The sequence below is a fragment of the Papio anubis genome, chromosome 2 (assembly GCF_008728515.1).
Source record: "Papio anubis isolate 15944 chromosome 2, Panubis1.0, whole genome shotgun sequence".
Taxonomy (NCBI): domain Eukaryota; kingdom Metazoa; phylum Chordata; class Mammalia; order Primates; family Cercopithecidae; genus Papio; species Papio anubis.
In genome coordinates this window covers 106,962,376-106,986,809 of record NC_044977.1, presented here as the reverse complement: position 1 = coordinate 106,986,809, position 24,434 = coordinate 106,962,376, and the positions used below count along the sequence as shown (strand labels likewise).

The 24,434-nt window shown below is 43.8% G+C and overlaps 1 protein-coding gene across 2 annotated transcripts in view; it reads right to left on the bottom strand.

The window, feature by feature from the left end:
* The window catches only part of PARL (presenilin associated rhomboid like), a 60,261-nt gene extending 37,289 nt beyond the window's left edge, over positions 1 to 22,972 (bottom strand). For both annotated transcript variants that reach the window (XM_017955647.3, XM_031663538.1), the window contains exons 1-3: positions 22,792 to 22,972; positions 4,965 to 5,160; positions 3,731 to 3,871 (exon numbers count right to left, since the gene is read on the bottom strand). In XM_017955647.3, the coding sequence (XP_017811136.2) occupies positions 3,731 to 3,871; positions 4,965 to 5,160; positions 22,792 to 22,916 (462 nt within the window). In that variant the 5' untranslated portion in view covers positions 22,917 to 22,972. The remainder of the gene's footprint in view (positions 1 to 3,730; positions 3,872 to 4,964; positions 5,161 to 22,791) is intronic.
* Positions 22,973 to 24,434: the final 1,462 nt, after the last annotated feature.

Genomic DNA, 24,434 nt, shown 5'->3' with positions numbered 1-24,434 from the left:
ATTATTCATACCAAAGTCCTATGTTTTAAAATTCTGAGAATATTGTCTGCTAAACTGCACGTTTTTAAAGATGCAGTAATGGTACTGGAGTTTAATAAATAGAGGAGGGTCCTAATTTTTCAGGGATATATGTTGAAAGTTTTATGGATGAAATATGCCTAGAATTTGCTTTACAATAATACAAGGGTGGAAAGGGAAGGGGAAAAAAAGGGAAATAGATGAAAAAAAAATTGGCCCTGTGTTGGGGAACACTGAAACTGGATGATGATTCATCATACTATTCTCTCTACATTTGTATCTGCTTGAAATTTTCCATGATTAAAGTTTTAAAATAAAAATATATTCTAACTATGAAATTAAACCAGAATCTGTTATTTTAAAAAAATCCAAGGTGAAAGAAACTACAGATTAGTATGTATAATTCCATTTCTTTTCTTTTTAAGAGACAGGGTCCCCCTATGTTGCCAAAGCTGGTCTTGAACTCCTGGGCTGAAGCAATCCTCCCATCTCGGCCTCCCAAAGTGCTGGGATTACAAAGCTGCCGCACCCAGCCAATTCCATTTCTATAATTATAATTACACTGTGTATGAGCTCCCAGATCTTACTTCATATATAGTGGCACAAAAGGGGTTCCCAGGACTGTCATGTTTCCATGTTAAATTTATTTATTGTTTCAAACTTCTTTAATGGGCATAGGTTTTATACATTAAACCTATCATTTAATTCTATTATAAACAAATGAATCTTTAAATGAAGATTATGTATACTGTTTGCATCATTTTTCACCATTCTCAAGAACCATTTGGGTGCATTTGGATATCAAAACTTCATGTGCAGACATGTGCTGAAAACCTATAGCTTTGTAAGAGATCCAGGATAATGGAATAGGTCAGTTTTACTATCTTCTCAAATACAAAGTTATTGTCATTTTCACCTGCAAATATTATCCACCGTTCTGGCATGAAGCCTAACACAGAAAGGGCTCATGCTTCTTGAATGTGCCCATGGAAAAACAAGGAGGAATGAATCCCTTTCCCTACTTAGAGAAAACTCAAAACATCATTAGTAAAAAGAAAATGCAAGGTTTCCTTCTCAGGCCCTTGCTGGCCGGGATCACATTGTTCCGAGGAAGGGGAAAAGTAAAGGAGATATCAACCCACTCGCCTGATTGGAAGGGCAATGAGTCATAAAAAACAAAAGTGCTTGAAAACCAAATGGGCCTGAAAACACATATTAACTAAAATCGCAGTGTTCAATATGTATTGACGAGTAAAAGAAATAAAATATTTATATGTTTTATCTGAAAGCAAACATTTTTTTTTTGAGACGGAGTCTCGCTTCTGTTGCCCAGGGCTGGAGTGCTGTGGCCGGATCTCAGCTCACTGCAAGCTCCGCCCGGTTCTCGCCGCTTTATTCTCCTGTCTCAGCCTCCGAAAGAAGTTGACTACAGGCTACCGCCACCGGGCCTCGCTGGGTTTTTGTATTTTTAGTAGAGACGGGTTTCCCCACTGTGTTAGCCAGGGTGGTCTCGATCTCCTGACCTCGTGATCCACCCGTCTCGGCCTCCCAAAGTGCTGGGATTACAGGCTTGAGCCACCGCGCCCGGCCAGAAAGCAAACATTTTTAAGAAATCAGTTAAGAAAAAAGAGAGCCATCAACTTGCATATAAAGTAAATAAAAAGCTCTAAAAGCTCCATATTTTTTTTTTCGCATTTCATCTCGAACAGACACTTAACAGCAGGTATTTACCACAGGTGTGTAAATATCATGTCACTGAGAAACGTTTAAAACTTCTCTTGGGGCCAGGCACAGTGGCTGACGCTTGTGAAATTCCAGCACTTTGGGAGGCCAAGGTGGGAGGATCACTTGAGGCCAGGAGTTTGAGATCAGCCTGGGTAACAAAGTGAGACTCTTGTCTCCACAAAAAATGAAATAACTGGCCCAGCGTGGTGGCACATGCCTGTAGTCCCAGCTACTCAGGAGACTGAGACGGGAGGACTGCTCAGGCCCAGGAGTTTGAGGCTTCAGTGAGCTAAGATCCCATTACTGCACTAAAGCCTAGGTGACAGAGTGAGACCCGCTCTCTTAGAAGAAAAAAAAAAAAAAAATCACTTGCTAGCTCTATCCCTAAGGCATATATATTTTGAAAAATTCCCTGCAGTTCAAACACATACTCTAAAGTCGGGGTCCCCAACGCCCCGGCTGCTGACCACTAGTGGTCCGTAGCCTGTTAGAAACTGGGCCACATAGCAGGAGGTGAGCAGTGGGAGAGCATTACCACCAGAGCTCTGCCTCCTGTCAGATCAGTGGCTGCATTAGAGTCTCATAGGAACGCAAACCCCACTGTGAGCTGCACATGTGAGGGATCTAGGTTGCACGCTCCTTATGACAATCTAATGCCTAATGATCTGAGGTGGAACAGTTTCATCCGATAACCATCTGCCCCTCTGCAACCCTGATCTGTGGAAAAATTTTCTTGCACGAAACCAGTCCCTGGCGCCAAAAAGTTTGGGGACTGCTGCTCTAAAGCAATCCATCAAGGTGATCCAAGTAAAACAGTGGCCTTTAAACTTTAGTAGAGCTGAGATCCACTGAGATTCTTAAACTTTAGTAGAGCTGAGACATCCTCCACACAGAAACATTAACAACTACTAACATTAATTTCTTTTTTTTTTTTTTTTTTGGAGACGAAGTCTTGCTCTGTCGCCCAAGCTGGAGTGCAGTGGCACAATCTCATCTCACTGCAACCTCTGCCTCTTGGGTTCAGGCAATGCTCCCGCCTCAGCTTCCTGAGTAGCTGGGGCCACAGGTGTGTATCACGACGTCTGGCTAATTTTTGTATTTTTAGTAGAGATGAGATTTCACTATGTTGGCCAGGCTGGTCTCGAGCTCCTGACTGCCTTGGCCTCCCAAAGTGCTGGGATTATAGACTTGAGCCACTGTGCCCGGCCAATATTAACTTTTTACAATTTTTTATTTATCTTTTTTGAGATGGAGTCTCATTCTGTCGCCCAGGCTGGAGTGCAGTGATGTGATCTCGGCTCATTGCAAGCTCCGCCTCCTGGGTCCAAGCAATTCTCCTGCCTCAGCCTCCTGAGTAGCTGGGACTACAGGTGCCCACCACCATGCCTGGCTAATTTTTTGTATTTTTAGTGGAGACAGGGTTTCACCATGTTACCCAGGATGTTCTCGATCTCCTAACCTTGTGATCCACCCACTTCGGCCTCCCAAAGTGCTGGGATTACAGGCGTGAGCCACCGCGCCTGGCCAACATTAACATTTTTAACAACTATCTGTGGCGATTTTTGATGCATGTGGGTAGAGGAACAGAATTCTGGAACACCGTTAAGTACAACACCAGACATATAAAACAGTAATAAATACTTACTGTGAAGAATTAGGTGCACTGATTTGACATCTATAAATCTGATGTTGCCATTAACTAAAAGCAGTTCATAAATAACCAGGCTTCAAAACTTGGGATTATTACCAGTAGAGTAACAATAGTAAACTATAATCTATAGTGTATTTCAAAATATCTAGTGGAGAACAATTCAAATATACCTAGCATAAAGATAAATGTTTAAGGTGACAGATATTCAATTACACAGATTTAATTATTACACAATATGTGAATGCACCATGTACACTGGAAACATGTGCATCTATTAAGTTTCAGTGTTTTAAAACTGTGATTAACTAGAAAAAAGAAAGCAGTGTTTATCTTTACCTCCTTTCTGAAGTCTCCTTCTTTTTGTGGTCTTATGCTATCCAACCAATCAGCTTTAATACCATCAAAATAACTCTGGACCCTGGATTTCAGTGATTCATATTGCCAAATAGCAGCTGATCCAAATGCACAGCCTGTAAACTATATAAAATTAGATATGTTACAAAATAGCTTTAAGAGGGAAATAGATCTATACATATTTCCAAGGACAATACTTCATTGCCATTGCTTTTTACAAACCAACAGAAGGGAATACCTGGCACAGGGAAATCTAGTAAGTGAAAAGGGCTTTTTTTTTTTCGAGATGGAGTTTCTCTCATCTCCAAGGCTACACTTCAATGGTGCAACCTGGGCTCATCGCAACCTCTGCCTCCCAGGTTCAAGTGATCCTCCTGCCTCAGCCTCTGGAGTAGCTGCGATTACAGGTACCTGCCCCTAGGCCTGGCTAATTTTTTTATTTTTAGAGATGGGGTTTCACCATGTTGGCCAGAGAGGTCTCAAACTCCTGACCGCAGGTGATCCACCCACCTCAGCCTCTCGAAGTGCTGGGATTACAGGCGTGAGCCACCATGCCCAGCCAAAAAAGACATTTTAATGTTTCTCATTTTTTTAACTTCACAATACCCTGGGGCCTGTTTCCAGCTATAAATCCTCAAATAAAACTGAAAATACCAACTTAGCACTGCTTGAAATGCTGTACCAAATAAGGCCCATAAATTTATTCTCTAGGGCTTATATAAGTGAGCCAGAATTTAATAATAAAAGCAATTATTAAATTCAGACTCTAGGCCGGGCGCAGTGGCCCACTCCTGTAATCCCAGCACTTTGGGAGGCTGAGGCAGGTGGATCACGAGGTCAGGAGATCGAGACCATCCTGGCTAACATGGAGAAACCCCGTCTCTACTAAAAATACAAAAAATTAGCCGGGCGTGGTGGCGGGTGCCTGGAGTACCAGCTACTCAGGAAGCTGAGGCAGGAGAATGGTGTGAACCCGGGAGGCAGAGCTTGCAGTGAGCCGATATCGCGCCACGGCACTCCAGCCTGGGTGACAGAGCGAGACTCCGTCTCAAATAAAAAAAAAAAAAATTCAGACTCTATAATCAGACTTCATGAGCCCAGCTCCTTCTCATGCCCCCTCCACCTGTCCTTACTTTAAGGGAGCCCAAATGGGACAAAGTACTTTAACACTGCATTTGTAGCAAGCGAGGTAACTCCTAGCAAAGTGAGCTCTTACCCCAACAGTAAAAAACAAAGGTTTTATGAGACTCCTTATAGGATAGGGAGACGGATAAAAGACTGTTTCTTCCACAGGAGGAATCAAAGCACTTCTCCTGTATGCTTCACCACTTGTCCCTGTGTCTGATCTTCGAGGTTCAACCTTCCTGGGTGCTTTTCGGAATCCGCATTTTTGCTGAATAAAGAAGTTAAACCTATGGGGCAAAAATAACAGATGAGAAACACAGTGGCATCTTGCAAACATCGACTTCTATGAAGTCGACTCCACTTGGCCTGCATCATCACCATCTCAGTTTCTCACTCTACAGTCCAAAAACAGCCAAGACTCCTACTCTCAGACAGAAATCAAAGTCACAAAATTCAACCTTTCTGGAAAAGGTGACACACAAACTACAGCAACTTCAGAGATACTACTTTGGGCTATTACTTTATATCAGTCAGCAAAATAATTTGTATCCATCTTCCACACAGAAAGAATCTGAAGAACTGGTAAAAAGCTAGAGAACTCTAAATTGTCCGCTTCTTTTTCTTTTCCTTTTTTTTTTGAGACAGGGTCTCCCCCACTCTGTCACTCAGGCTAGAGTACAATTACTCCCTCCCTCTGTTGCCCAGTGGTATGATCATGGTTCACTGCAGCCTCCACGTCTCAGGTTCAACCGATCCTCCTGCCTCAGCCTCCCAAGTAGCTGGTACTATAAGTGTGGGCTACCACACTGTTAATTTTTGTACATTTTGTAGAGTCAGGGTTCTGCCATGTTGCCCAAGCTAGTCTCAAACTCCTGGGCTCATGCAATCCTTCTGCTGTGGCCTCCCAAGGTGCCAGGACTACAGGCATGAGCCACGGCGCCCCACCAGTTGTCAGTTTCAATCAGAATGACTTCTGGTTTTTTTGTTTAAAGTTTGGTCAATTTCTGGAACAAATATTTAAACGTATTGTCCTTGAAGCCATTCCAAATTCAAATAATTATTTTATTTCATAAGTATTGACCATTATAAATTAATACACTCCTCCCACCTCTCGCCTTCTTTATTTCACTGTTTTGGGGACATCCACCAAATTATTTGTGAGTTGTTACCCCAGCAGTAAAAAAAATTTGTTGTTTGAGTCTTTAGAGCTTGACCTCCTCAAAACATCTGACACTACTGATGATGCCTCCTAATCCTAGCTTCTATAACAGCATTTCCTACTCTTCGAATTCATCTTTAACTCCCGGTATCTTCCCCTTTTCCTCTACCCTAGTTCCTCTACCCCATTCAAACTCAACTCATATAAATTCTTGGAACAGTCTTCTTTTTCTTTTGTAAAACTGTAACTCTCGCAGGTCACAAAGCAAAGATCCCTTCCTGTTTGTACACTGAACATATTATCCCTTCTTCTTATTTTGAGACAGAGTCTTATTCTGTCACCCAGGCTGGAGTACAGTGACACAATCTTGGCTCACTGCATGCAACCTCTGCCTCCAGATGCAAGCGGATTCTCCTGCCTCAGCCTCCCTAGTAGCTGGGATTATAGGCACACACCACCACACCTGGCTAATTTTTGTATTTTTAGTAGAGATGGGGTTTCACCATGTTGGTCAGGCTGGTCTCGAACTCCTGACCTCAGGTGATCTACCCGCGTTGGCCTCCCAAAGTGCTGGGATTACAGGCATGAGCCACCACGTGCCTGGCTATCCCTTATTATTATAAGGGATAATAATGCATATTATTATGTAAGGGAGTAAGGGATATTATAATATCCCTTCTAGAAGGGATAGTATGTTGAAGGATATTATATATATAATACAACGAATAATATTCAGTGAGGAGTATCATAACATATTATCCCTTCTACTAGCCTCAAAGCTCCTCAAAAGCAGAGTTCAGGCAGGTCTTTTGTCTTTGTATCCCAACCCTTAACACAAGCTATTTGGTTGAATTTTTGTGGCCTCAATGACTTCTAAGCAGGTAAATGATTCACATTTATTTTAGTCCTAACCTCAACTTTCTACTCTGGTATTTCCAACTCTATATTGAATAATGCTACTTGGATATGCTCCCCATTACTTTAAAACCAACATATTCAAAATAGAACTAACTCATTCTCCTGTATAAACCCTTCCATTTTCTGACATACTCTTTCAGTAGGACCAGAGTTCTCTCAGTTACTGAGGTTAAAAATCTACGCTGGGGGCCAGGCACAATGGCTCACGCTTGTAATCCCAGTACTTCGGGAGGCCGAGGCAGGTGGATAAGGAGGTCAGGAGTTTGAGACCAGCCTGGCTAATATGGTGAAACCTCATCTCTACTAAAAATACAAAAGTTAGCCGGGTGTAGTGGCACACACCTGTAGTCCCAGCTACTTGGGAGGCTGGGGCAGAAGAATTGTGTGAACCTGGGAGGCAGAGGTTGCAGTAGCCGAGATTGTACCATTGCTCTCCAGCCTGGGTGACAAAGCGAGACTTCATCTCAAAAAAAAAAAAAAAATCTAGGCTGGGCACGGCGACTCACACCTGTAATCCCAGCATTCTGGGAGGCCAAGGCAGGCAAATCACTTAAGGTCAGGAGTTCAAGACCAGCCTGGCAAACACTGGGAAACCCTATCTCTACTAAGAATACAAAAATTAGCTGGGTGTGATGGTGTGCACCTGTAATCTCAACTACTCAAGAGGCTGAGGCACAAGAAGTGCTTGAATCTGGGAGGTGGAGGTTACAGTGAGACAAGATCACATTACTGCACTCCAGCCTGGGTGACAGAGTAAGACCCTGTCTCAAAAAAAAAAAAATATATATATATATATATATGTCATTTTGGAGTTATCTTTCCTTTATTCATATTCAATTAAAAGCCAACTCTACCAAAAATACTTTTAAAATTCCTGGTCTAGTCCCTTATCTCATGCCTGGATAATGGCAACAACAGTTTCCTTTACTTCAAACACTTGAATCTGTTGCGTGTTCTTCTAACCTCACATTGCTTTTCCTCAACATTCAATAGTTTCTCAAATGACCTTTTAGAAGGCCAAAAATCTCTTCCTAATTCTAATGCAACTCCTTAGTTCATCCCTTCTGGCCTGGAATACGCCACAATTTCCTAGCAGATCTCCTTGCTTCCAGTACTGCCCCACTCCAACTGCATCCTTCACACTGTATTAAGAACAAATGTAACGTTCCCTGCAATAACTTTTCATCACCCCATCAAACTCAGCACACATCCCTTAAATCTGACCCCTTCCTCTCTCTTGCCACTTTCTCCCTCCACCACCTCAAATTCTCTCTATACCTGTTATACTGACTTTCTTGCAGTTCCTGTGATCTGCTTTGCTCTCTTACCTATGATAATGCTACTCATATTTTGGTATACATTTCCCTTTAACTTTTTTGGGCCCTTCAGATTTCAGTTAATATATCTCTTCCTCCAGGAAGTCTTTCCTAGCTGCCCCGGGCTGGGTACATCTCTCCTCTGCACTTCTAGAGTTCCAAAGCAGTTTTTAAATACTTATCTCCATTACTGCCCATGTCTCCATTAGATTATAGTTTTATATTCATTATATCTCTACCACCAAGTTTAGTACCTAACAAAATAATTGTTAGAATAAAAAAGAGATCAAAAAATGACTTAGTTTTATTCTGAGTAACTCAAAGTAAGATGGTACCATACTCAAAGTAAGGTGGTACTACACTCAAAGGTGGTACTATACTCAAAGTAAGGTGGTACTACACTCAAAGGTGGTACTATACTCAAAGTAAGGTAGTACTATTCAGTAAGATAAGGAAAATTGGAAACCCCAAAACAGGCAACTGGGAGATAAGAGATGAACAATTCCACCTGGGGTACTGCTTAAAATGCTTGCAGTCATGGCAGCTTTATTCTTCTAGCTAAAAACTGCAACTTAAATTTCCATTAACAGGAGAAATTCTGTGGTATATTCATATAATGGAGTACTACACTTGGCCAAAAAAAAAGGGGGGGCGGGGAGAACTAATAATACATCATGGATAACTCCAAAAACACTTTTGGCAAAAGAAGTCAAACACAAAAGAGTGCATAATATGTGATTCTGTGATTTCCATTGCTAAGAAGTTGACAGACACAGTGACCTGTAATGACAAATATCAGATGAGCGATTGCTGGAATGAGTGAGGCTTGACAAGAAAGGAGCAAGAGGAAACTTTCTGGGATGATGGCAATCTATCTTGATTTAGGTGACAGTCACACAGGTGTATACATTTATCAGAATGCACTGGCTGTGCATTTAATACTTATACATTTTACTATATGTAAATTACATCTCAATAAAGTATTTTAAAGATGCTCATAGGACATCCAGGTGGAGGTATCTTAATAAGCATTTTGGAAACAAATGTAACTCAGAATGATGGTATAGCTGCTACTACTATTACTTGCCTAGAATGCCTTTTTTTTTATTTTTTTTTTTTTTTTTTTTTTTTTTTTGAGACGGAGTTTCACTCTTGTTGCCCAGGCTGGTGTGTAATGGTGCGATCTCGGCTCACTGCAACCTCCACTTCCCAGGTACAAGCGATTCTCCTGTCTCAGCCTCCCAAGTAGCTCGGATTACAGGCATGCACCACCACACCTGGCTAATTTTTTTGTATTTAGTAGAGATGAGGTTTCACCATGTTGGCCAGGCTGGTCTCGAACTACTGACCTCAGGTAATCCACCCATCTCCGCCTCCCAAAGTGCTGGGATTACAGGTGTGTGCCACCATGTCCTGCCTAAGAATGCCCTTTCTTTTCAACACAGAGTCCACTCCTCAATTCAACTCAGAAATCACATAGTGAGGTAAGTGATGATAAAGCAATTTGACTTGAGATTTTAAATTCAGAATTTATACTTCCAAATAAGTGATATTCCTTTCAAAGAAACCTATTACAGAAAAAGCAGAAAAGGTTTGAATAAGTTCATCTATCTTGGAAAGTTATGAACTTATTCAACCAATGGTACTGTTGCTCTAAATAGCTCTTAACTCCCTTCAGAGCCTGTTACTAGTCTTATAATGAATATCCTTTAGCAAACTCTGTTGAATAGCTAATCCCAAATCTATTTCCAACCCTTTCCCTTTGCCTGCTTTTTCTGTAATAGGAAATATCTTCACTTTTCCAGCCTCCCCTATAGCTAGTGGTAACCATATCACACAGAATTATGGCCAAATGAAACATAAGAATTTTTCAGGAGCCTCTTGCAAAGGTTTTGCTCACCTGATAAAAATGAACACGTCACTGATGTCAAGCACGCCCCCTTTTTCCTGCCTTAAATAAGGACATAATGCCTAGAGATGGAGCAGTCATCTCAAATGCCAAGAGAAAGGCCAAGAGATTCAGACACTAACCATTGACATTTTTGAGCCACTGAGCAAAGACACTACCCACTTACCTCCCATCATCCTATATTTGGTAAATAACTCTCCCTCTTATTTAAACCACCACCAGTTTATTTACTTCCAAATGTATTCCTGGTATAATTTTTAAAGTGGCAGATGTTAACCTTCTGCAACCAGATTTGATTTTTTATTAAAGATCCCAAAGTAACTTGGAGATAGGTCTTGTAAGTAAAGTTGCAACTAATTAATCAAAACAAGTAATGTCATTTTGGGGCAAAACAAAGGTATATCATAAAGTAATAGGAATATATTTACCATAAACAGGACAAGTTAGCAGCCAGGCATGGTAGCTCACACCTGTAATCCCTGTAATCCCAGCACTTTGGGAGGCTGAGGCGGGAGGATCACCTGAGATCAGGAGTTTGAGACCAGCCTGGCCAACATGGTGAAACTCCACCTCTACTAAAAATACAAAACTTAGCTGGGTGAGGTGGTGCATGCCTGTAATCCAAGCTGAGGCAGGAGAATCTCTAGAACCTGGGAGGCGGAGGTTGCAGTGAGCCGAGATCGCGCCACTACACTCCAGTGTGACAGAGCTCCTGGGCAACACAGCAAGACTCTGCCTCAAAAAATAAATAAATTCATTAATTAACTAAAGATGGCAAGTTATAACCCAGTAATGTTGGTTCCTAGCATTGGTCATGTACTGGATCAAGAAATACAGAGAATAAGAATCCTCTGTATTTCCAACAGCTGAATACTACACAAATAATTCTAATAAAAAATTATTTCTGTCACCAATTCACTTAAAATTTTGAAGCACAAGTTTTAAAAGGAACATAAACACACTAGGTTGGGAATCTGGACTTGAAGCAAAGTCAGATCTTTTTGCCTAAAATATTTACCTCGAGGATCTCACCAGAAATGTGTGTCAAGCTGAGGACACTAAGAGTACATTACACAAGCTGGCCCCAGGGTTAAGTTATCAGATGCAGTATACACATGCTGAATACATCACACACAGGCATACCTCGATTTACTGTATTTCACAGATATGTCAAGTGTGTTACAAAAATTGAAGGTCTGTGGCAACCATACATCTCGCTTGTCTTTTGGCACCATTTTTCCAACACCATGTGCTCACTTGGGGGCTCTGTGTCACATTTTGGTAATTCTCCCAACACTTTAATTTCTTCTTCTCTGTTAAGGTGATTTGTGATCAGTGTGACCTTTGATGTTACCACTGAAATTGTTTTTCATGACCATATGAAACACTGAACTTAATAATGCTGCGTAGGTTCTGACTGCTCTACAAACCAGCCATTGCCCATCTTTCTCTCCTTGGACCTCCCCATTCCTTGGAACACAACAATATTGAAATTGGGTCAATTAATAACCCTATAGTCACCGCTAAGTGTTCAAGTGAAAGGAACAGTCCCATGTCTCTCGCTTGAAATCACCAGAAATCTTTTTTTTTTTTTTTTTTTTTGAGATGGAGTTTCGCCTATCACCCAGGCTGGAGTGCAGTGGCGTGATCTCGGCTCACTGCAACCTCCGCCTCCCGGGTTCAAGCAATTCTCCTACCTCAGTCTCCCAAGTAGCTGGAATTACAAGCACCCACCACCACATCCAGCTAATTTTTGTATTTTTAGTAGAGACGGGGTTTTGCCATGTTGACCACGCTGGTCTTGAACTCCTGACCTCAGGTGATCCGCCCGCCTCAGCCTCCCAAAGTGCTGGGATTACAGGCGCGAGCCACCACACCCGGCCAACAAGAAATAATTAAGCTTAGTGAAGAAGTCATGTCAAAAGCTGAGATGGGCCAAAAGCTAAGACTCTGGCACAAATAGCCAACTTGTAAATACAAAGAAACAATTCTTGCCGGGCATGGTGGCTCACAGCTGTAACCCCAGCACTTTGGGAAGCTGAGGCAGGAAGATCACTTGAGTTCAGGAGTTTGAAACCAACCTAGGCACCATAGTGAGAGCCTGTCTCTACAAAAAAATTTAAAAATTAGCCAAGTGTGGTGGCTTGCACCTATAGTACTAGCTACTTGGGAGGTTGAGGTGGGAAGATTGCTTCAGCTCAGGAGGTCAAGGTTGCAGTGAGCTTTACAAATGCACTACTGCACTCCAACCTGGGTGACAGAACTGGACTCTGTCTCAACAACAACAGCAAAACTACTGAAGGAAATTTTAAGTGCTACTCCTGAGAAGAGAAAAATAGTAGGTCGGGTGTGGGGGCTCACACTTGTAATCCTAGAACTTTGGAAGGCAGAGACTGGCGGATCACCTGAGGTCAGGAGTTCAAGACCAGCCTGGACAACAATGTGACACCCCATCTCCACTAAAAATACAAAAATTAGCCGGGTGTGACGGCGGGCACCTGTAATCCCAGCTACTGCAGAGGCTGAGGCAGGAGAATCGCTTGAACGTGGGAGGTGCGGGCTGCAGCGAGCCGAGACTGTGCCACTGTATTCCAGCCTGGGTGACAGAGCAAGACTCCATCTACCCCACCTCCCCGCCCCCCACACAAAAAAAGATAAACAGTAAGAAGCAAAACAGCCTTATTGCCAACATGAGAAAATTACAGTGGTCTGAATAGAAGATCAAATCAGCCACAACATTCCCTTAAGCCACAGCCAACCCAGAGCACGACTAACTCTCTTCAATTCTATGAAGGCTGAGAGAATTGAGGAAGCTGCAGGAAAAGTCTGAAGCTAGCAGAGGTTGGTTCATGAGGTTTAAGGAAAGAAGTTGTCTCTATAACATACAAGAGCAACTTGAAGCAGCAAGTGCTAATGTAGAAACCGCAGCAACTTATCAAGAAGATCCTAAGATGAAGGTGGCTACACTAAATAGATTTGCAAAGTAGACAAAACATCCACCTATTGGAAGAAGATGCCATCTAAGACTTTCATAGCTATAGAGAAGAGGCAATGCCTGGCTTCAAAGCTCCAAAGGACAGGCTGACTTCATTAGACACTAATGCCATTGGTGACTAAGTTGAAGCCAATGCTCATTTACCATTCTGAGAATCCTACAACCCTTAAGAATGATAGTAAACTACTCTGCCTGTGCTCTATTAATCGAACAACAAAGCCTAGATTACAGCACACCTGTTTACAGCATGGTTTATGGAATACTTTTTGTCTATTTTTACTTTTTGAGATGGAGTCTCACTCTGTCACCCAGGCCGGAAGTGCAGTGGCACAATCTCAGCTCACTAAAACCTCCACCTCCCAGGTTCAAGTGATTCTCCTGCCTCAACCCTCCGAGCAGCTGGGATTACAGGCATCTGCCACCACGTCCAGCTAATTTTCGTGTTTTTAGTAGAGACGGGGTTTCACCATGTTGGCCAGGCTGGTCTTGAACTCCTGACCTCAGGAGATCCACCCACCTTGGCCTCCCAAAGTGCTGGGATTACAGGAGCGAGCCACCGTGCCCAAACGGTTTACCAAATATTTTAAGCCCAATGTTGAGACCACATGCTGAGAAAAAAAATTCCTTTCAAAATATTACTGTTCATTGACAGTGTGTCTGATCACCCAAGAGCTCAGATGCACAGGTACAAGAAGATGAATGTTGTTTTCATGCCTGCTAACACAACATCCATTCTGCATCCACACACATCAAGGAATAATTTCAACTTTCAAGTCATATTATTTAAGATTTAAGAAATACAGTTTGGTTTTCCCCCCCCCCCCCATGAAATACATTTTGTAAAAAAAAAAAAAGAAAGAAAGAAAGAAAGAGAAATGCATTTTGTAAGACAAGAGCCACAGAGTGATTCTTCTGATGGATCTGGGCAAGGTAAACTGAAAAGGTTCTGGAAAGGATCTACCATTCTGGATGTCATCGGAAACATTCATGATTCATGAGAGGAGGTCAAAATATCAACATTAACAGGAGTTTAGAAGAAGTTGATTACAACACTCAATTATGACTTTGAGGGGCTCAAGACTTCAGTGGAGGAAGTAACTGCAGATGCGGTAGAAATAGAAACGGAACTAAGGGCTGGGTGCAGTCGCTCATGCCTGTAATCCCAGTACCTTGGGAGGCCGACGTGGGCAGATCACCTGAGGTCAAGAGTTCAAGACCAGCCTGGACAACATGGTGAAACCCCGTCTCTACTAAAAATACAAAAAAATTAACCGGGCATGGTGGTGGGTGCCTGTAATCCCAGCTACTCAGGAGGCTGAGGCAAGAGAATCGCCTGAACCGGGGAGGCAGAGGTTGCAATGAGCCAAGATTGCACCACTGCACTCCAGCCTAGGCGACAGGAGTGAAACTCCATCTCAAAAAAAAAGAAATTGGCCGGGCACGGTGGCTCAAGCCTGTAATCCCAGCACTTTGGGAGGCCCAGGAGGGCGGATCATGAGGTCAGGAGATCGAGATCATCCTGGCTAACATGGTGAAACCCCGTCTCTACTAAAAAATACAAAAAAAACTAGCCGGGCGAGGTGGCGGGTGCCTGTAGTCCCAGCTACTCAGGAGGCTGAGGCAGGAGAATGGTGTAAACCTGGGAGGCAGAGCTTGCAGTGAGCCGAGATCCGGCCACTGCACTCCAGCCTGGGCGACAGAGGGAGACTCCATCTCAAAAAAAAAAAAAAAGAAATAGCAAGAGAACTAGAATTAGAAGTGGAGCCTGAAGATGTGACTGAATTGCTGCAATCTCATGATCAAACTTGAACAGATGAGAAGTTGCTTCTTATGGATGAACAAAGAAAGTGGTTTCTTGAGATAGAATCTACTCCTGTTGAAGATGCTGTGAACACTGTTGAAAGGACAACAAAGGATTTAGATTATTACATAAACCAAGTTGATAAAGCAGTAGCACGGTTTGAGAGGATTTACTCCTACTTTGAAAGAAGTTCTACTGTGGATAAAATGCTATCAGACAGCATCACATGCTACTGAGAAATCTTTTGTGAAAGGAGGAGTCAATTAACATGGCAAACTTCATGTTGTCTTATTTTAAGAAATTGCCACCACTACTCCAAACTTCAGTAACCACCACTCTGATCAGTCCACAGCCATCAACAGAGGCAAGACCCTCCACCAGCAAAAAGATTACGGCTCACTGAAGGCTCAGATTATCATCAGAATTTTTTAGTAATAAAGCATTTTTAAATTAAGGTATCCACATCTTAACAAACCACTCTAAAATGCACTGGCTTAAAACCATAATTTATTACTTTTTTTTTTTTTTTTTTTTGAGACAGTGTCACCCAGGCTGGAGTGCAGTGGCATGCTCTCGGCTCACTGCAACCTCTACCTCCCAGGTACAAGCAATTCTCCTGCCTTAGCCTCCCGAGTAGCTGGGACTACAGATATACGCCACCACATCTGGCTAATTTTTGTATTTTTAGTAGGGATGGGGTTTCATCATATTGGTCAGGCTCGTCTCAAACTCCTAAGCTCAAGTGATCCATCTGCCTCGGCCTCCCAAAGTTCTGGGATTACAGGTGTGAGTCACCACACTCAGCCTACTTTTTCTTGTTTTTAAAGAGCTGGGTTCTTGCTATGATGACCAGGCTGGTCTGGAACTCCTGGCTTCAAGTGATCCTCCCATCTTGGCCTCCCAAAGTGCTAGGGTTATAGGCATGAGCCACCATGCCTGGCCTAAAACTGTAATTTATTATTTCTCATGATTCTCTAGGTTAGCTGCCCCCAACTGGGGACCGATTCCACTGGTCTCACCTGGATCACTCAATGCAGCCAGTACTCTTGACTGCTTAATCAGAGCTGGAGAGTCTAAGATGGCCTCATTCGTACCTGGAGCCTTAGTGCTGGTTGTCTGCTGGCTCTTTCTCCACCCAGTCCTTGGTGTTCAGTAGTCTAGCGGGGGCTTCTACCATGACAAAGGGAGTGTTCCAAGTGGGCAAAGGCAAAAGCTGCAAGGTCTTCTGAGGCTGTCTCTGGACCTTGCACAATATTACTTCCACCACATGCTACCAGTCAAACAAAGCCACAAGTCCAACCCAGCTCCAAGGAATGGGGAAGCTGACTCCAACTTTGGATGAGAAGAACTACAAAATATTGTGGCCATAGTTTTTTAACTACCACACTAGATGTGGCAGAGGCAGTCATGCTTCCTAGTCTAGAACAGTAATTCTCAATTCTGGCTATACATTAGAACTGCCGGGTGAGCTCTTAAAAGTCCTACACCATGGTTCTACCTCATATCAATTAAATTACAATCTCTAGGACTGGGCTCAAGGCCTCAGTAGTTGTAAGACCTCCCCCGGGGTGATTCTCATGTGCCGCCAGAGTCGAGATCTATTCATACCACAGGTTTGGGGAAACTTTAGTCTACATACAGATCACCTGGAAGTCTCATTAAAAAACATTCTAATTTAGTAGGTCTGGGACAAGGTGAGTCTGAAATTTTGCATATCTAAACAAGCACCTAAATTAGGGGTTGTCAAACTATGGCCTATAGAGTGGATTTGAGCCTCCAACTAAAAATGGTTTTTACATGTTTAAAGGGTTGTTTAAAAGGAAAGCGGAAGAATATGTGACAAAGACCACATGCAGTCATATTTTCTATGTGACCTTTTACAAACTAAGTTTACCAAATCCCTGTCCTAGATGATGCCCAAACTGCTAGTTCATGAACCACTTGGAATAGCAAGGAGCTAGAACCCGATTCCTCACTCTTCCAACAATACTTAAATTAGAATGGTTTGTTGTCCCACAGATTAATCCTATGTAGGTAATAAAACAAAGAATTCCAATACAAATGCTTCACTAGGACTGGCTCCCAGCATCTATGCCCTCTTCTCCCTTTCCAAACCATACCCTAGAATTTCCAGCCACTTCGTTTGATTAGATACACCAAGTCCACGATTGACTTAAGCCAACTTTCACATCCCATTCCCTGGCAACGTCAAGGGATTCAAGCATGGGCACCTGTCCCAAGTTAGGCCAATCTGGTCCAATGAAATTCAATTTCAAGATTTTGTTTGTGGTAACAGAGAAGACAACTTTTTTTCTGCTAGATTTGCACCTAAAAATGTAGAGCCCCAAGAGCTGCTGGCAGCCATCTTATAACCACAAGGAGATAGCATGCTGAGAGAATAAAGCCAACATTTAGGAAGCAGAGACAAGCCATGGAGAAAATGGTGTCTGGTGACAATTTGAGACACTGGACTTATCTCACTAGAAGCCAGTCCTACCTCTACATTTTTTACCTGCATAAACCAATAAATTCCCCTAATAATTTAGGTCAGTTCGAGTTTGGTTTTCTATTGGCATAAGGATGCTTTTAGATATAGTATGTTTATTACATATTATATAAGGTACATTTTCTTTTTAGTGAGCTTTCATTTTAAATTTCTTTTTGCAGGGTGGGGGGGTTGGTCCTCACTCTGTCACCCAGGCTGGAGTGCAGTGGCACTATCACAACTCACTGCAACCTCTGCCTCTCGAATTCAAGTGATTCTCCTGCCTCAGCCTCCCAAGTAGCTGGGATTACAGATGGCTGCCATCAGGATCGGCTTTTTCTTTTTTTTTTTTTTTTGTATTTTTAGTAGAGATGAGGTTTCGCCATATTGGCCAGGCTAGTCTCAAACTCCTGACATCAGGTGATCTGCCTGCCTCGGCCTCCCAATGTGTCGCCCAAAGTGCTGCCAAAGGATTACAGGCGTGAGCCACTGCACCTGGCCTTAAATTTCTTAAAGTGTGAAACAAGGAAAAGCATAATATCTCTAATTGCAAATGTCTGCGATCTTATTCACAGGTTTAGGTTATTCATCTCTTCCCAGTCGGATGGGTATGTAAGATTGGAAAAATAAATTACCTACCAGAATAAGTTGGAAAACAAAGTGAAGTGCTGCAATAAAATGGATGGGAATAGGAAAGAGGGTCCCTTGAGGCATATACCAACTCACGAAGGCAGGCCTGCCTTGACCCTGCTGCTTTGGTCCTTCTGCCAGTAGCTGGTGATTTGTGGACGCAATCAAATGTGCTCAAAGTGGAAGGATGTCATGAATACTTAAGTTGCCACCAGCCACACAGTTATGGTTCAGTTTTTTTTGTTGTTTCTTTCTGTTTTTAAGACAGAGTTTTGCTCTTGTTGCCAGGTTGGAGTACAATGGCGTGATCTCGGCTCACTGCATCCTCCGCTTCCGGGGTTCAAGCGATTCTCCTTCCTCCACCTCCCAAGTAGCTGGGATTACAGGCGCCCGCCACCACGCCCAGGCTAATTTTTGTGTTTTTAGTAGAGAGGGGGTTTCACCACATTGGCCAGGCTGGTCTTGAACTCCTGACCTCAGGTGACCCGCCCACCTCGGCCTCCCAAAGTGCTGGGATTACAGGCATGAGCCACCACACCCAGCCAGTTCAGATTTTTTTTAAAAAATACAATCCTATAACTTTTAAGTAGAAAAAGTTATACCAATATATTTGTTGACCTAATGGTGCGTGACAACACAGTCTCATAAACGTTTTGGTTGTTTTGTTTTTTGGGTTTTTTGAGACAGGGTCTCACACTCTCACTCAGGCTGGAGGGCAGTGGCACCCTCATAGCTCACACCAGCCTTCACCTTCACCTTCCTGGCTCAAGCAATCCTCCTACCTTAGCCTCCCAAGTAGCTGGGACCAGAGGCAAGCACCACCATACCCACTAATTTTTTTAAATTTTTGTAGAGACAGGAGTCTCCCTATATTGCCCAGGCTGGTCTCAAACTCCTAGACTCAAGTTATCTTCCTGCCTCAGCCTCCCAAAGTGCTGGGACTGTGCCACCGCACAGCCATTGTGCATTTTTTTTTTTTTGAGATGAAGTCTCGCTCTTGTCTCCCACGCTGGAGTGCAATGGCGTGATCTCAGCTCACTGCAACCTCCGTCTCCTGGGTTCAGGCAATTCTCCTGCCTCGGCCCCACCGAGCAGCTGGGATTACAGGCACCTGCCACCATGCCTGGCTAATTTTTGTATTTTTAGTAGAGACGGGGTTTCACCATGTTGGCCAGGCTGGTCTAGCACTCTTGACCTCAGGTGATTCATCCGCCTCAGCCTCCCAAAGTGCTGGGATTATAGGTGTGAGCCACCGTGCCCGGGCTGTGCATTGTTTTTAAGAGTGCAAGGGTAAAGATGATATAACTTAAATATACAGGTCAGCGCTAATGCTTATGTTACTTAAGATTTGTATGAACAAATTAAGTAGAAATGGCCTAATGTTTAAATGGAGACAAAATGTGTCTAAGCATACACAACTGATTAGATTCATTCTACTTAAAACAAAATAGAGCCCGAGGCATGGTAGTGCGTACCTGTAGTCCTTGCTACGAGGGAGGCTGATGAGGGGGGATCCCTTGAACCCAGCAGTCTGGGGCTGCAGTGAGCTATGATAGTGCCAATGCACTTCAGCCTAGGTGACAGAACTCACCTCTTAAAAATACAAAAGATATTGGGTGGGAGGTTGGATTCTACATAAACTCTGGCATACCGAAATTATTTTCTTGACCCCATCTTGAGTTAATAGATGATCAGTTAAAACAAAATACAACATACACAATTGACTAATATGTCAAGTATCTTACTTAAAGGTATTTTAAGGCTAGGCATGGTGACGGAAGCCTGTAATCCCAACACTTTGGGAGGCCGAGGCGGGCAGATCACTTGAGACAGGAGTTCGAGACCAGCCTGGCCAACATAGCAAAACCCCATCTACAAAAAGCACAAAACTTAGCCAGGCATCATGGTGGTGCATGCCTGTAATCCCAGCTACTTGGGAAGCTGAGGCAGGAGAATCGCTTGAACCTGGGAGGCAGAAGTTGCAGTGAGCTGAGATCGTGCCACTGCACTCCAGCCTGGGCAACAGAGCAAGAGTCTGCTTTTAAAAATAAATAAATAAATAAATAAATAAATATATATATATACACACACATACACACACACACAGAGAGAGAGAGAGAGAGAAAGGGAGACACTATATCTCAATATAAACTTTCCATCCAAATGGCAAGTTTTTTAAAAATATAAAATGTTAAGTATTACAATTCAACTACTTTCTTCCTTTGGATAGTTTCATACAATTGGCAAATTAAGCAGGTTTCCACTTTCTTTTTTTTTTTTTTTTTGGAGACAGAGTCTCGCTCTGTCGCCCAGGCTGGAGTGCAGTGGCTGGATCTCAGCTCAATGCAAGCTCCGCCTCCCGGGTTCACGCCATTCTCCTGCCTCAGCCTCCTGAGTAGCTGGGACTACAGGCGTCCGCCACCGCGCCCGGCTAATTTTTTGTGTTTTTTTAGTAGAGACGGGGTTTCACCGTGTTAGCCAGGATGGTCTCGATCTCCTGACCTCGTGATCCGCCCGTCTCGGCCTCCCAAAGTGCTGGGATTACAGGCTTGAGCCACCGCGCCCGGCTCCACTTTCAAGCCTCAAACCTTGGTAACAGTAAAGTTTACAAAGAGCCCAAATGAGATTTTTTTTCCCTTTTGTGTGAAAGGCCAGATAGAAGGTATTTTGGTCTTTGTGGACTACTTAAATCTGTCACATACTACTATTTTTGTTTTACAATCCTTTAAAAATATAAACCATTCTTGGCTGGTGGGCTGCCTTGGGCCTGCAGTAGTTTTCAGACCCTAGTATCTCCACCTAGAGTGCTTGTAAAATGCAAATTCCTGGCCCCACTTCCGGCCTATTAATACATCAAATGACATGGATTGGGTCATTCTTCTGCACGCTAATTTCAGAACCGTAAGAACTCAACATACAGCTAATAAAGGTTATATACAAGGTAACTGATACGCTGTTAACTTTAAGAACTTATTTCCAGAGGCAAATGCTCTATTTCAGGCCTACACTCTCATGTATATTTTTTATGCAACCACGAAAATGTCATTTTCAAACTTTCTATACAAATGGCAAGCTTTTCAGACATTAAATACTAATCTTCAACACTTCATGTGTTTCTTCTTCACTGTTTCAAATGGTCTTCGTGCTCAGTTTTTACTAGAGGCTCATTAGTTTTCCTTTGCTTCCCCTTCCTAAAACCAGCACGGTGATGTGCACATAAATCTTAAATGTTTCACACACTTTCTGTTGCTTCCTAATACACGTACAGTATTTATTTTAGATGGAGTCTCACTCTCGTTCAAGCTGGAGTGCAATGGCATGATCTCGGCTCACTGCAACCTCCACCTCCCGGGTTCAAGCCATTCTCCTGCCTCAGCCTCCAGAGTAGCTGGGATTACAGGCGCCCGCCACCATGCCCCGCTAGTTTCTTGTATTTTTAGTAGAGACAGGGTTTTGCAATGTTGGCCAGGCTAGTCTTGAACTCCTGACTTCAGGCGATCCATCTGCCTCAGCCTCCCAAAGTGCTAGGATTACAGGCGAGTGAGTCCACCACGCCCGGCCAGTATTAATCGTTTCTTCCCCACTTAAACTATGCAATCTGAAACGCGATTACCACCTCCACCTGTCCTCACTTTCCATCTCCCCAAGAGTTCAAGATTAGTGTCTGACAGATCCATGTTACAGTGTATGAAGATACAATGTATGTAAGGTTTTCACAAGTCCCTGATGAAACTCACCTTTAATGCTTGTAGGACATACAGGTTCTTCCACTCCACCCACCCCCTCCTGATTGTGATTTGATAGGAGTGGGGTGAAGCCTGGGACATAAAAATACCATACAAACTCTCCAGGTGATCCTTGTCCGCCACATTAGAGCCTCGATTATTTATCATTTACTATCCCACGTGTTGATAAACAATGGTTCTTATTACCAGCAATCAGGTGGATTCGAGGCATCCATCTAACCAAGTCAGAAATTGGGAGGAGTGAAGTTTTGAACAAAAGAGGAGGAAAATTTTCAAAGCCAAATGCACACCAGATTCTTAAACAGGTGAGGAATTTCTCTCTTCTCTCTCAAATTAGAAATGAATTACTGTGATGCAAAAATCAGCAATACTGATAGACCATACACTTCACACTTCTACTCGGAAGGTTCAGTAGTTTTCTTTCCGAATCAACCGGAAACCAAATCTTCCACTGTCTCAATTCAACAGTAAAGCCTCTCCTACGACTTTGCCAGACACAAAGTGATACCCTCCCTCAGACTTCGTCCTCCCTCAGCTCACTACAAGCTAAAGGCGGCGACTGGTTGTAATGGAACATAACCCTTAAAATTAGATGGAAAAAGAATAAAAACCGCCATTCTACCAGCTGTACTAACTGCCTCACTTAGAAACTGGCTCAACAGTTTTCTCTCGGGATTATGAAGTGTGGCACGCATGAACCTTCAGCTTAGTTCCCCTTCCAGTCACGTCCTTCCCAATGGGAAAGGAGAAAGCGCAGGCTCGTGGAAGGCTAGGCTAGGATGGGCAAGGGGAGCGAGAAGCGAGGACTGGACGGAGGCGAGAGAGGAGAGAGAAGGGGCAAGTAAGGTGAAGGGGGTGAGCTGGGGGCAGCACAAGAGACCCAGACGGCCTCCGCCCCCTTGAGGATACACTGCCAGAGCTCAGGGACCAAGAGGCGAGACCAGAGCAGCTGCCATTACCTGCGTCCGAGCAGCCGCTGCGGGGCTAGGGCCGCAGTGAGCTCCTCGCAGCTGCGGCCGTCCACCGACACAGCCCATGCCTGGCCACAGCCCCAGCCTCTCTGCGCCCAGCCTCGCCACGCCATCTTCCCAACCTCTGCCCCACCATGGCCTGACCTTACCCACCCCAGCTGCGCAACTACTTCCGGGGCGAAGGAAACACCATAGAGCGCGAGGAGCAGTCTAGAGCGTCCCCGCTTGGCTGAGAGGCCGCCGAACCTGCCACGGTGCCGGGACGAGTGGCTGGCGCACTTCTCCACCACCGCTTCCCCTCCCACCGCTCAGTCGGCTCCCGGAGCGACCTGCGAGAGTGGCCCGGACTCCCCGCATTTGCAGATGAGGAGGATGAGGCCAGAGCGAAGAGGGACAACTGACATTTTTTTTGAGTAACGGCACATACCAGGCGCTTTCCCTAAGATCGCATTTAATTGTCACAGCACTGCTAGAGGTAGATGTCATCACTGCTTCACTTTGCCTCAAGTCAGAGGGGACAGGACTTGGCCAGAGTTGCAGGGATGGTTCCTAGAGGAACCAACGTCGCAAGCCAAGTTTTCTTAAATTACTACTCTTTTTTTTCTGTATTTCTAACCACTTCGTGTTATTCTGTATGCCTTTAACAAAGTCCAAGCCTATTGGGTGGGATGGCTCACCCCTGTAATCCCAGCACTTTGGGAGGCCGAGGCGGTCAGATCACCTGAGGTCAGGAGTTCGATACCAGCCCGGCCAACATGGTGAAACCCCGTCTCTACTAAAAATACAAAAATTAGCCGGACATGGTGGCACGTGCCTGTAATCCCAGCTACTCAGTTGGCCGAGGCAGGAGAATTGCTTGAACCTGGGAGGCGGAGGTTGCAGTGAGCCGAGATTGTTGTGCCAGCCTGGGCAACATAGTGAGACCCTGTCTCATAAATAAATAAATAAACACAAAATCCAAGCCTGAAATGAAAAGCAGGCTTTCACTTTTTCATAATCCATCCCTAACCTACCTGTCAGTCAGCTTGATTCCCTGCCACTCCATTCCCTCCAACCCTAGCTGCAGTACTGTCATTGGCCATTACTCAAAGGCAGCATCCGAGTTCCCACTGCTGAGCATTCACGCTACCGTTCTCACCACTTGAAATACCTAACCGACTTGTCCTTCAGGTCAGCCTCAAGTGTCACCTCTTCCAGGAGGCCTTTCCCAGACTTCCACTCCGATTTAGATTCCCTTCTTTTGTACTCACATACCGCTTTATGCATATCTCTGCAATGGCACTTCCTTCATTCCATAAGCACTTATTAAGCGCTTACAGTGTGTCAGGTGATGTGTTAAACCTGGAGATACAATTGAGAAGACACTATATCTGACCTCACAAACATCCTAGTGTATTGGGGGAGAAGGCTCTGTAGGAGTCTTGAGAGAGGGAATATAGCCCAGTTGAAGGAAGGGGCATGGGAGGCTCAGGGAGAAGGCTTCCCAGAGAAACTGAGAGAGGTCACCAAGAGAAGAGGATTGAAGTGTTCCTCAGAGATAATAGCATTTGTGATGTCTCCCAGCACATGACTTGTTTAAAAAACTAAAATAAATTCACGCCTTTTCCACACAACGCAGAGAGGGGCCCATA